The 13,988-nt window shown below is 38.0% G+C and overlaps 1 protein-coding gene across 2 annotated transcripts; it reads left to right on the top strand.

Moving 5' to 3' along the window:
• Window positions 1-4,010: 4,010 nt before the first annotated feature.
• LOC149068474 (uncharacterized) lies at window positions 4,011-11,407 on the top strand. 2 transcript variants are annotated; one of them, XR_016195184.1, is made up of 3 exons: window positions 4,011-4,181; window positions 7,379-9,615; window positions 11,251-11,407. XR_016195184.1 is itself a non-coding variant. In XM_089251580.1 (2 exons), the coding sequence occupies exon 2, from the start codon at window positions 7,485-7,487 to the stop codon at window positions 8,445-8,447; it is 963 nt and encodes a 320-aa protein (XP_089107706.1). In that variant the 5' UTR covers window positions 4,011-4,181; window positions 7,379-7,484; the 3' UTR covers window positions 8,448-11,407. The 2 variants fall into 2 exon arrangements, 1 of the variants encoding a protein (XP_089107706.1); XM_089251580.1 differs by having other exon boundaries at window positions 7,379-11,407.
• The last annotated feature ends 2,581 nt before the right edge of the window (window positions 11,408-13,988 follow it).

Here is a 13,988-nt window from a genome sequence, read left to right as displayed (position 1 = left end):
ACTGTGACTGCACTCAACCAGTGATGCTAAGTAACCTCGTCAAGCAAAATTTCCCTCGCAAATTTCCCTTTTGACTAAATTTTTCTCCACACATTCCGAATATTGTGCTGCTATCTATCGGTGGAAATATGCACGCAAGTCTTTTACAATAGAAAAGCATTGTTTTGTATTAATATATTTTTTTCAACAAAAAATATTTTGTTTGTTTACTCTCAAAATTTCCCACTAACAACAAGAAATTCCCCATGCTGACCAATTTTTCCCACGAATATGGGAAATTTCGCACGAGGTACCACAGCACCCCCCTAGATAGGCGTTCCCCTCACAATCTGCTTGTGACGTCAGTAAGTAGTCCATTTTCCCTCAGAATGTGGGTGAAAATCCAGTGAAAAAAAATTCCCTGCTGGTGCCAGTATCATCATTGTTATATCCCAGGAGGGACAGAGCCTGGGTCGTGTCTGGTCTGTCGGACTATCATCATTGTGAGGAAAAGAAATGATCGGGATCAGAATTGGCGATTTCTATGCCCCACATCGAATCACTGTGTGGTATTTGTGTGCTAATCAGGAAGATTCTACGCCAAAATAAGAAGAAACGAAATAGGTGCTGTGTTTCAATATGTGGCAAACTTGCTAGGAAGTCTGAATGACGTTTATTGCGAACAGTGCAGAGGCGCTGGTTACTATCACTGTAGCGCTTAGAAATTCTGAGTTCTCTCCACGTAACCAGCCAATCAGAGTCGAGCAACTGTGACGTCATAGAAACGTCACAGTAGACCGCGAGGATACCGCAACTTTTGATCCATTTAGCGCCACCATATTTCCTGGCGACATTCAATAATGGATATACTAAATTCAACATCAGCGCGGCAACCACGATTGGTACAGTGGGAAGTTCATGAGACGCATAAAGCGAAGGTTATGAGTTCGAGTCCCTCGAACCCGTCCAATTTTTTTTTTCCTAACATCTACGTTTGAAAAATTTAATACCTTATTACATTTAATTTCTTTTAACTGTTGCACATAATGATTTATTATATTATAATTCACCAGAAATTGTCAGATGCACGGGAATGCATGGGTGGGGGGGTTGTTCCGAAACAGCGAACTTGGCGATACAGGGGAATGGGTGTGGGCCACCCCCGTATAATAAGTTATCGTTTATTGAATCACTAAAAAATGTTTTCATTTTTTTCTGATTTAATCGAAATGTGGTTCCGTTGCATCAGTTCACAATAATAACGGCTCGCGAAGCGAGCGCCCAGCAAAGCTGGGCCCTGCTATCATTTATTGATTCATAATGATAATAGATTCATTAGAAAACCAAACATAGAACTTGTGTTTCGGCAAGCCACTGTATTTATTGCATGTCAATATAATTATTATTATATAATATATATCATTATTATTATGATCTTTATATTATAGTATTGTTAAATTATATCATTGTAATATTATAGTGTGAGCAAATGAGACGTAATGACAAAATAATAGCGAAATCGTTAATAGACGCTAGTGTTTGGCGATAAGCTGCCAAACATAGCAGCAGGAGTTAGGCCCTCCTCACACGGGGAAACTAAAGTTCGGCAACTGATAAGAGAAACCGTCTCCCGAAGACCAGTACGTATATCGCTCTAGACGCCCTCACACGAGGAAATTAGCGTTTTGGCGACGAAATATCGAACGCGACTCGGTCACTTGGCGACTGACATGCTAGTCGCCGCCAACTTTTGTTGAAAAAACTAGAGAAACTGCCTTTGGCATTCCTTCATATTTTCGTCATGCGAGTTTGGACTCATACTGAAAAACAATCCAGAGTATATATATATATCATAAATTATCAGTTGAAAGGATATAATGAAATTTCTTCAGAATTTCAGTTCACAGGTAAATACACAATTTCTTTATTTAAATTGATATTATTTTGAAATTATAATGAAATCAGGGGCGTCGGAATTGTTTCGAAACTGTGGGTGCTCGTCTTTAGTTTTATATCGGAAAGTTTAATTTCTTAATCAATTCTGGGGTGCTCGGATCCATGCCACAAATTACCGTGGGTGCTTGAGTTTGCACCCTTGGCTCTGACGCCACTGAATGAAATGGTAAACCAGGACTGTCATTTCAACTTTTTTCGGGGGGGGCAAAGAACATATACTCACTGTATGTACGTATATATACTATTTATAGTGTATTTTTGAAACCGGGGCGCAATAGCCCCCTGATCCCCTAGATGACGGGTCCGTGGTAAACACATGGGCCCACCCGGGCACTCCCCCGCGGGGACGATTTCAAAAGAAGATGGAGCATCACAAAAATTATATCTGGTGAAAAATTTCAGGAATAACCAAAAGAATTTGCCAAGTAGGATCTCAGAAAAAAAAATACCTGGCTGGGAGCCCCCATGTTGCTCTTAAGACGGCCCTGGATAAGAACCTGCAGAAAATACTGTCTACTTTTACATGTACCTAAACAAGCACGTGTTCCACAGGGATAGCCCCTGATTTTCCCCCTTGCTTGGAATGTCTGTAATCTAGGTCACGTACACGCACATCTGTGTGTGGGAGTATTCGGGGAAAATCATTCCCTGAAACATAAACAACAATTCATGTGTTGTTTGCCTCTAGTTTTGCCTATAGTTTATTTTTTGCCTCTGGGAACCAGTTTTCGTCGTTTCATCTCATGAAACTACTTCAAATTCTGCGTGACAATATTTTAACTAATAAACAATAAAAATATATTAAATCCAACATATACAGGTACTGAAAGGCACATTTATAGAGGGAAAAACAGACGATTTTTTTTCCAAATGAAATGAAATTATACTAAAAAATTATCTAATTTTTACCATTTTATTGTCATTTCAAAATGATATCAATTTAAATAATGAAATTTTGTATTTACCTGTAAGCTGAAATTCTGTAGCAATTTCACATTTAATATAAATTATTTTTTTTATTTATTTGTTTCGATTTTTCCTAACCCGGTTAACAAGATAGTACCGGAAGATAAGAAGGGAAACTACAGACTGTGCTGTTTTTACTCAGTTTCCCGGGTTTTGAATATTTTTTTAGTTGCGCCGTGTGAGGGAGAACGGGCAACTCGACTCGTTCTAGTCAACTCAACTCTCAAGTTGAAGCAACTCGAGCTCGATTTTAGTTTCCCCGTGTGAGGAGGGCCTTACACTTCACAACGTCACAGTTGCTTGACTCTGATTGGCTGTAACGAGGAGAATCAGAATTTACCATCACTGCACTTATAGCCACTACAATAGGGGTATTAGTCTATCCAGTCACCTTAACCAACACCTTCTAGAGCAATACCCAAAGCGTATCAATAATTTACGCTATTACGCAATAATTTAATACGCTTTGGCAATACCTTCTGCTTTAGAAGGTATTGCCTTAACTGCTCTCAACTCAGGAGATAAACAAAAGATGAAGTTCCTAGTAGTTGTTGACTTTTGAATACGGTTTGTAGGAAGTCATCATCCGATTTCTCGACAGTTTTATACTTTCTTTTCATTTTTATCTCAAATAACTTCCCTTTAAAAATGTATTATGGCGAAACATTTACTATATCTTTTCGATTTTTAGAACATTCTTCTCCCCACCATTTTTCTTAATTTGAATACACGAGCGCCATCTTCCGAAAACTGAGTCGTCTGACTTGACATTGAATGATAAGAAAGACAAGACGATATTTATCGTAACACTCTGCGTAAACTATCGTAAAACTACAACGAAATTCATCGGGAACATGAGAAGTGTTCAAAAGTATAGCCACTACAATAGGGGTACATTTACCCCTATCCAGTCGCCTTATTCAAAAGTAAGACGCCTTCATATACTATACTACTTCATACAGTGTATTAAGGAGTTCTGTTCAAAAGTAACTAGTCGTTTGCGTCACGTGAGGAAAAAAAAAAAAAATACAAAAATCGGAAAACAACAACTACGAACTTCACCTCCTGTTTATTTCCGGGATTGATTTTTGTGTAGTCAAAGTCGACGATGTTTATCCGACTTGCTCCCACGAATTTTGATCGCTGAAGGATGATTGAAATGGTCATAATTGGGGGGGGGGGGGGCGTCATCGAGCGATATAATTAGGATCCGTTTTTGCGTGGATTCACTGATTTCCTAGGACGAGTTCATTTGTGGTCAAGTTCACGTTCAATTACAGGTCAGTAGATGGATATATGTATGTAGGGTCGTCTTAACGTATCTCCGAGTCCAAACATTCCTTTGTAAGGCGGGGTCAGTCCTACAAATGGAACAGCTTCGGTATAAGGGGCAGCTTGACGGTTTTCGGTGCCAAACATATCAGACTACCCGATCAAAAGTCGCCGAGGCCGTTGGAACAGCTGTCGTATGGTCCGCGACTTGGCGATTTTTAGTTTAGCATCAAACATGTCTGATGGCCCGACGAAGAGTCGCCAAGGCCGTCAGACACTACGAAAGCCGAAAAAAAAAACCATCAGCGTGCAAAACATAATAGAAACCACCAAGCATAAAAATAGAACAAAATATCAGTTAAAAAAAAATTACACATGGCCCATTTTTTTTAATAATAAAAAGATCGGGGCATAAGGAATTCCGGGCATAAATATTCTATGTATTAAAACTAAAACCCAGACCCTTTTTTTAATAAACGGATCTGGGCTTACTAAATATAATAATAATCAAAACAACATACGGCAGCCAGACGCTTTTAAATGCCGCTATGGTGGTCGAGTGGTCATAGTGACGGACCCCACCGTTGTCATAGTGGTGGTTGGCTGAAGTTGGTTTTCTGTGGTTCCCAACTTCAAGACACGAATGCGAGCCGATCTCCTCATTAAAAAGTCTCGTCACAGAGAGCAACAGACCTACAAACAGCACAAATGTAATTCAATCTTAACACATCACTCACTTCTGAAATATAGATGGCAGCACTGAAAAATCAAACACAACACTACGTATGACTCAGACTGGTAGGTACACGCACAGTTACACCTCCGGCATAACTCGCTAGGTAGTAAATCGCCCATAAATGGTGATAGACCTGAGTTGTGCTCAGGTCGAAAGAAAGAGACACTTTTCTTCTCGCAACAGTTTTTCAGATCATTCAAAATGCTGTAGCTATAAGGTGCCATCATTTGGAAGAAAAAATAGAGAGAGTGAGGGAGAAGACCCGTTTGAAAATGGCCGTTGAAAGTTTCAAGAGAGGCACTAGGAACAGGTAAAAACAACAACCAGAGCCACCTGGCTGTAGTTTTTTAACAAAAAGAACATTCTAGAACAACAACAACCCAGCAGAACACAGCGCGCCGGCACTGGTGACTTATCAGAAAAAAGTCACCAAGTTGGCATGTCCCTTATACCAAAGCTGTTCCCAAATCCGAACCCCTCCCCCAGATGCTGACGTAATGCTTGAATGAACCCTATAGTGATCCTGCACATACTTGCAACTTGTTTTCGCTGGTGGTAGCTTTCAGTGGACCATTGGCCTAACACGGCAGTTCCCTAAATGCGGGTAATGACTCTTGCAGGATGGTCACATTGATTTGGGGGGGGATGAGGGGTGCGAAAGAGTTTTCTGAATACAAACATCCTGATAAGAATCTCAACTTCATCTTCTGGGATGTAAATAAAAATATAACAAATCAATACAAAGGGTTAACTTTTGACCGAGCCACTGAAATTTAGCACATTTCATGTTTCCCCCAAAAATTAAGACTCATTCTTGTATTAATTCCCCCCCCCCCAAAAAAAAAGATGCATTAATGGCTTGTTTTCGGGTTAAGTCTTATTTTTCTGATGTACAAAAATCTGCATTAATTTAATTATCTAGCTAATTAATTAATATTGGCTTGAATTTGTTGAGACTCCTTTCCGAGAACCCTCAGCTATAATCTCTGATGTCCAGCATTAGAAATGAGCATTTCTTGTCTATTGGGGCCCTGCTGCTAACACATTAGCAGTACAGCTTCCACTGATTTGATTCCTATGTAGGCCCTACGTGTAAGGACAGCCCTGCTTCTTTTAATAGCTTGTTTGATATTCGTTATCAATGTTATAAATTTCGCAATAAGCAGTCGTTCTTGTGTGCGGTTGTCTTTCTTGTCTTCGCCGTCGTTGTGATTGGACATGCTTTTTTCGTTCACCGACCAATAGCAGCAGTTTTATCCGAAACCATTCTCGGGTGATTACCAAAGGATTATCCGTCACGCCTGTGCGCCATTTTGTGTCTTTCTTTGTGTTTTTCTTTGTTCTTGGGTGTTTTACTTTTTTTTTTTTTGTAGCTCATCTTTAGATTTGCGAGATAAGTGGGTTTTTTTTATTTTTCGCTCAAAATTTTTTAGATGGTATTTTCGGTCGATTTAAATTTTTTCCCTGTCATTCATTTTCTGTGTACTTTCGCCAGGTTTATGACCGTTGCTTTTTGTCTATAATCAATTTTTTGCGCCATTTTTCGTGTTCTTTCCTCGTTTTTTGATATATCTTCGTGAGTTTTTCGGCATTAGTGTTAGTGAACATTTTCCCGTGTATTCCCAGTAATTTTTTTTTTTTCATTTTGGGTCCTATTATTTCAGGTTAGTGAACAGATATAGTTAGCTAGTTTTAATAAGTATAAATTGTACTTTGTAGCTTAGTACTTTTTTAGAGTGTGTTGTATTCTTTTATTATATATTTTCTTCTTCGTGATTTAGTGTTGAGTATTCTATTTTGGGAGTCACACGAAAATCTATTTGGGGCTACCATCTACACCACTGGGAGACATGACCTAGTGGTGTAGATGGTAGCATGCTCGCCCGGTATGCAAGAGGGCCTGGGTTCGAGTCCTGGAAGAGACAAGATTACTTTTCTTTCCGGGTTCACCTCAGCACAATATCCAGAAAAATAAATGTTTCCTTTAATGGTTTTATTTCAATATTTTATTCTATTTTTCAATATATTTTCTCTCTTTGCTTATGTTTCTCATCAATCGTATCATTTGGTACTGGTTATGATGTGCTTTGTATCTACATGGAGTCTACTGGCCTTCCATGGGACTTATACGTAATGTAATAAAAGAAAATAAAGACAGATAGCGTGCAGATGAGAGTGTAAAAAAAGTTCATCACTTTTTCCATAAATACATGGCCAACAACCTTTCCTATTCTTTAGACTTTATTTATTGGTGATGCAAGCACAAATTTTTTCTTCTTCTTCAAAGCAGTGAAATATGTCTCTAAATCACTAACAGGAAATTCTGGTGCACTCTAGCTGAGAACGTGCAAACATAAATTACAGAACCCTCTAAAAGTTCTTGTTGAAGTTATACATTGTCATAACTCTAACAATGTGATATCTACATTCATTAATGGAAGATATTGTAATACCTCTCTTATTTTCCAGGCAATTGAAGATCCTCATAAAAGTCTTGAGAGAAAAATTTTCAATTCTGTACTTGGCATCAGCTGTCAGTAAAACAAAACCTCGATATTATTCTTACTCTTTTGAAATGGATGAATCATTTTGTATGAGATCACATGACAGTCGTGATGTTGATGAGTACGATTCCAGTTGTGGTGCAATCCAGGAGAAATCGGGTGTGAACAAACACAAAAAAGTTCACACTGGAGAGAAGCCATATCAGTGTGATGTGTGTTGTAAAACTTTTTCTCAAATTGGAATTTTAAAGAATCACAAAAACGTTCATACCGGAAAGAAGCCATATAAATGTGATGTTTGTGCTAAAATGTTTTCTCAAATCAACAATTTAAATACTCACAAAAGAGTTCATAGTGGAGAAAAGCCATATGAGTGTGATATTTGTGGTACAACATTTTCTCAAATCGGAATTTTACAAAACCACAAAAAAGTTCACATTGGAGAGAAGCCATATGAGTGTGATGTTTGCGGAAAAACGTTTCCTCAGAAAGGAAATTTGAAGATTCACATAAGAGTTCACACTGGAGAGAGACCATATGGGTGTAATGTTTGTAATAAAACATTTTCTACAAGTGATACATTAAGCATTCACAAAAGAGTTCACACTGGAGAGAAGCCATATGAATGCAGTTTTTGTGGTGAAAAGTTTTCACAAATCAGCAATTGCAAGTCTCATGAAAGAATTCATAGTGGAGTAAAACATGAGTGTGATTGTTGTGGTAAAACTTTTTCTCGAATCGGAGCTTTAAAGTGTCACAAAAGAGTTCACACTGGAGAAAAGCCATATAGGTGCGATGTTTGTGATAAAAAGTTTTCTCATAGTGGAAGTTTGATAATTCACAAAAGGGTTCACACTGGAGAGTATGAATGTGATGTTTGTGGTAAAACGTTTTCTCGAATCGGAAATTTAAAGACTCACATAAGGGTTCACACTGGAGAAAAGCCATATGAGTGCAATGTTTGTAATAAAAAGTTTTCTCATAGCTCTAATTTAACAATTCACAAGAGAGTTCACACAGGGAAGAACTCATAGGAATGTGATTTTTGCTATTGTCCAAATCAAAACTCTTCCATAATGTTGTAGAACAGGAAAATGCTTATTTTAACATGTTCAGAAGTTTTGAACTTTCACATGTTAACTTTGGATATATATAGTGGACCCTCCATTGAATGGACTAATAGAGGCTTTGTGTTGTCTGTCAATACTACAATGTGTGTGACTGGTCTGTAGTGAATTTCAACCCCACTTTCACTAATACCTTGCATTTCTATATCATTGTGTGGTAATCAGATCCCCACACTTGGTCAAGTTAGGAAATTACTTTCTTGACAGAACATTTTTCACAAAAAAAGGTAGAGGCTGTGTCATTTACCAAGAAATAAGTTTGAACAATTATATCAGTATATCTCATCACCGGACCAAGTATGACCTGTTTCGTCTGGTAACTAAAACTCAAGAAAAGCCTTCATGTCAATGGGGTGGTGCTCTACATTATGCTCTGGTTGATTTTTTTAGTCTCAACATTGCTCATAATTGAATAGTTGCTGTAAAAACAATAGTTTGAAATAATTTAAAAAAATAAACTAGAATAACTCAGTAATAATGCACTGATGATAAAAACATGTTTGTTATTCATAAATATGGTTTTTCTATTATACAAATACAATGCCACAACAGGCAAAATACCCAACGAGGTGGCTGAGAAAAAAATGCCCATAAAAATATGGATGTCATATATTTCAAAAATACAGTAACCCAATTAAAAATGCAATTAATAAAAATTATAAACAATATATACACGTGATAAAATATTATACAATGCCCATAAAGAAAGTATGGTTTTTAGCGAAACTGAATTTCGAAGTTCATCACCAAAAAAATGCTTTCATTTTTGTTAAATAGGTAAATGATAGCAATCTACTACTTTACCACACACCCACTTCGATCATATCGCCATACAGCAATTTTAAACCGATGTAGTTGGAAATGAAGGCGTCATCTATCTGTGGGCTTGCCAGGGAAAAGAACTTATTATCTCTGTTCTTCTCCAGGATCCAACCTGTGGACCTGATGTAAACCTTCGTGGTGGTAGACGAGCGTCTTATGACCGCACCACTCGGACACTAAAGTGAACACACCAATCTGGAGCTATTTTCAATCGACCAAAACAGAGTTTTCATGTTCCAGAGTGAAAATAAAGGTGTAATTTTAGGGGATTCTTCTTGGTTTTCTATTTAATTTTATGTAAAAAAAATACCTACCTAATTCCATTTCCCTCTAATGTTTTGGATAATTTGAAGTTTGATTCAAATATGTTGTTTGCCTTTTAAATGCCTGGCTAACTACTGTATTAGACATCTTTTTTCTTTATTCCATGGTTTACTTATCTTTTCCAGAATAGAACAGGTAGCCTATATTAAAATATTGTGATAAACAAAATCTGTCCCTTTTTTTTTTTGAGCAAGAATCAGTGATTTTGTTACCAGTTCAAACACTAGGTATTGCCTGTCCGCAGGCAGGCAGAATTTTACAGGATCTTGTATCGCCTTATGCCAGAAACAGGAATGTGTGTAAATTTTCAGTTTTTTTTATCAGCTGGTTGGATACCTTATTTTGCTATCTAAATTTTGCCAGAAACTCGAATGTGTATCCCTCTTGAAACATGTTACAAATAAAAATTGCATCTTCTCTTTTTCAAGAACATTGGACATCTGTGCTTCTGGCATGGGGAGACGATATCATTTCATTAGTGCCTGCCTATGGCCATGGGCGGAAATACGGGGTGGGCATGCCCCCCCCCCCAGCGTCCAAGGTGGAGTCAACTGTGCATATGTGAATTGACATCATCATCGTGCCCCCCAGATTTCCAAGTCTATCTCCGCCTATACCAATGGCAGATGCTATTGCATAGTATAAAAAAGTTTCTGTGTGCGGATATTCAATCTTTGTGAACAGAATGGCTAGGAATTTTTAAATCGCGGTTTCGTCATTCTGAGTTGTTCATTGATAAATTGACCAAAGTTTAATAAATGTGGTTACTTGCCTGAATTGCTATTTATTGACACGTAATTTGAGGGAGCTAATCCAGTTTTCTTGAAGAAATCTCACTTGATTTTCAAACTTTTAATAGGTAGCCCAGGTCGATAAGATACTCGCCTAAAGTACCAAAGGATGTTTAGAGGTGTCGCGAGTTCGATATCCGGTTCGTCCTTGTCAGAAAACTTTCGTGACACAGGGGTATAAAAGAAACGGCGACATGACCACAGAAAAAGATTGCTACCGCAGGGAGTCCCCCATCGAGTGGTTAGCGCAGCAACCTCTCGATGGGCCTAATTAGCCCTCGTGTGCAGAAAATGGCCGTGGTGTGACAAAAAATTATCAATGATCAGATTGCAGTAAATTTTAATCGAATTATAATGGGATTGATCGAGTCGATTAATTTAACTAAAAATTTTAATCACTATCAACAATTGCTAGATCAGTTGGAAGAGCCCTGGACGTTACCAATGTTTGGTACATTTCTGCGCTCTACAGTATAATTTCTAATTCAGATCATTCATCACAAGAACTTCATTCATGGACACATTATACAGTCGATATCGCTTATAACGTTTCCGCTTGAAACACCTTCCTGCTTAGTACGACTCATTTCCTTAGTCACTTTCTGATACTCATAAAAATTTCCGGTTTAAAGCGTTTTCCCTCATCTTTCATTTTTTGAAAAACGTTATAAGCGGGATCCACTTTATATTGGAATCGTTCAGATGATAATTTCTATATCTTGTCCACAGTTGACTTATACAAGGAACTATACAATTACTCTGTCTTTTTCCAGGTAATTGAAGATACTTATAAAAATCTGAAGGAGCACACTCCTAATTCTGTACAAGTCGAACAGCAACGACAGCATTTGCATCAATATTGAATCGGACAAGAAACTTGATAAATTAAAAAGGATCTGCTCTCCGTTCTAATAAATCTTCGACATTCTTCCAACTTTTTTGAAATGAATGAATCATCTGTGATATCACGTAATGATGTTGATGAAGATAGTTCTAGTTGTATTCCGATCTCGGCAACATCGAGTGGTGAAAGGCATTCCGAACCCATTGATCACTTCGGTACACAAAATTATCCGCATAAGTTTGAGAGCAAGAGAAAACTCTCATCAAAAAGCTCTGGTTTAATCATGCAGGAAAGCTTATACGTTGAAAAGAAGCTTGATTGCAATTTTTGTGGTAAAGTGTTTTATGAAAGGGGCAAATTAATCAAACACATAAGAGTTCACACTGGGGAGAAACCATACGAGTGCGATTCCTGTGGTAGAGCGTTTGCTCATGCCTGTAATTTGAAAAAACACGAAAGAATTCACATTGGGGAGAAGCCATATGAGTGCGGTTATTGCGGTAAAAAGTTTTCTCAATTCGGCAATTTGAATACTCACCAAAGAGTTCACACTGGAGAGAAGCCATACGAGTGTGATTTCTGTGGTAAAACTTTCGCTGCAATAGGCAATTTACTTGATCATAAAAGACTTCACCGTGGGGAAAAACCACACGAATGTGATTTGTGTGGTAAAACGTTTTCTCGAAACGGCACTTTAAACAGACACAAAAGAGTTCACACTGGAGAGAAGCCGCATAGGTGTGATTGCTGTGGTAAAACGTTTGCTCTAATCGGCAATTTAAATTCCCACAAAAGAGTTCACACCGGGGAGAAGCCATATGCGTGCGATGTCTGCAATAAAACGTTTTCTCAACTCGGGCATTTGAGCAAACATAAAAGAATTCACACTAGTGAGAAACCATAATTATGACTGTGATTTTTATTGTGAAGGATTTTCTTGAATCGAATGTGTCCATAAAAATGCTCCATGGTGAAGTTAAGCAGCATATACAGTAAGTGTTCTGTAGTGAAAAGTTTTCTGTTATCGGAGGATCAATGAATCATAACAAAAGTTCACATTGGAGAGAGGTCATTGGCGTGCAATTTGTCGAGGGGTAAATGAAATCCCTCGAAAATGCATTCGAACAAGAAAATTTTTTCAGTTTTGGAGTTCGTACCTACAGAGGGACATAGACCTGGTTGAGGAGGTGCAGAGAAGAGCTACGCGTGCTCTTGTGGGCACACAAGGCTTGAGTAAAGAAAAAAGACTTGATTTCTTGAGTATGTTCGTAATGGGGAAAATGCAGGTGTTTGGGGGGGGGGGGAATATGATCAAAGAGTTCCAATGGGATGGATCATGAGTTATTAATACACCGTCACAATCAACTGCTTCGACAAGGGGGACACATAGTAAGGGACGATTCCAGGTTGTGATGTCGCTTCTCTCTGACAGGGTTGTTAATAAATAGAATAGCTTACTTCCGGGAGGTAGTAAATTCTAACCAAACTGATACATTTCAAAATAAGTACGACAAACATAGTGGAATAAATCGAGAAGTTATCCATACTTAGATAAGACAACCATAATCTTTTTTTATGGGCAGTGTATTATATAATATAATTATATATTATTAATTATTAGTTCTTTCTTTGGCGATATATGTCTTTATATTGGGTTGCTATGTCTTGGTTATATTTGTGACATCCATATTTGTTATCGGCATTTGCCTGTTGCAGCCTGTGTGTTCGTATTTCTATTTGTGAATAAAAGTTTTGCCTTTTCTGTTCATTTAAGGTATAAATTAAGCAGTGAATCTCTTTCATTTGTCGGTTCGGCTATGGGTTGTCCGTTTAATCCGATCCTTTTTTTTTTCACATATTTTTAATGGTAATAAACAGCGGAGATGGGGATGCTGTGAGTGCACGAGCACCCACGGAAATTTGTAGAACGGGTCAGAGCGCCCTCAGAAATGGTTCATGAATCAAAATTTTCTACAAGATTAAGACGAGCACCCACGGGTTCAAAAACCTGCCGACGCTCTTGGTAATAAATACTGTAGCATTTATTTTATGGCAAAACACTTGGAAATCGAATGATGTTCATTTGTTTCACTCTATCGGGAAACGAAGTAAATATTTTAAAAAATAACTCGAACTGTGTTCCTGAGCAAGGAATTTCAAAACTTGTATTCACAGTCTGATCAGATTTCTCAGTAATCTCATTTCAGCCGCTGTGGTTAGTGGTCGAGTGGTAATAGTGACGGACTCTTATCATGAGGACCCAGGTTCGAACCGCACCGGCACCACAGTGGTAGTTCTCGACTTCGAGGCACGAATGTTAGTCGATCTCCCCGTTAAAAAGTCTCGCCACTGAGAGAAAAACAGGCCTACAGCAGTAAAAATATTCAATCATTACACTCCACTCACAATTTGATGAAATTAAGATGACATCACTACCACCTCATAGATAATAATTACTAGATTGCGCATGCAGGATTGCTTTGTGCTACCTGCACCTAGCCACGTGACGAATGGATACTTTTACAAGTGAAAAGAAATTCCTTGTCTAATGGTCACTCCTTGGGTGGATCTTTCGAATGCTTAAAAAATCTTCCGAAACATCAAAATACCAATGTATTGTTGAGTGCGATTAAAGATTTTTCAAAGGTATTTATCTTGATTTCCAGA

Source organism: Pholcus phalangioides, unplaced genomic scaffold, assembly GCF_987345545.1.
Source record: "Pholcus phalangioides strain wild (caught in Gottingen) unplaced genomic scaffold, Ppha-v1.0 ptg000027l_1, whole genome shotgun sequence".
Classification (NCBI taxonomy): Eukaryota; Metazoa; Arthropoda; class Arachnida; order Araneae; family Pholcidae; genus Pholcus; species Pholcus phalangioides.
The sequence above is the reverse complement of the archived record's forward strand: the minus strand, read 5'-3'. Positions and strand labels throughout refer to the sequence as shown.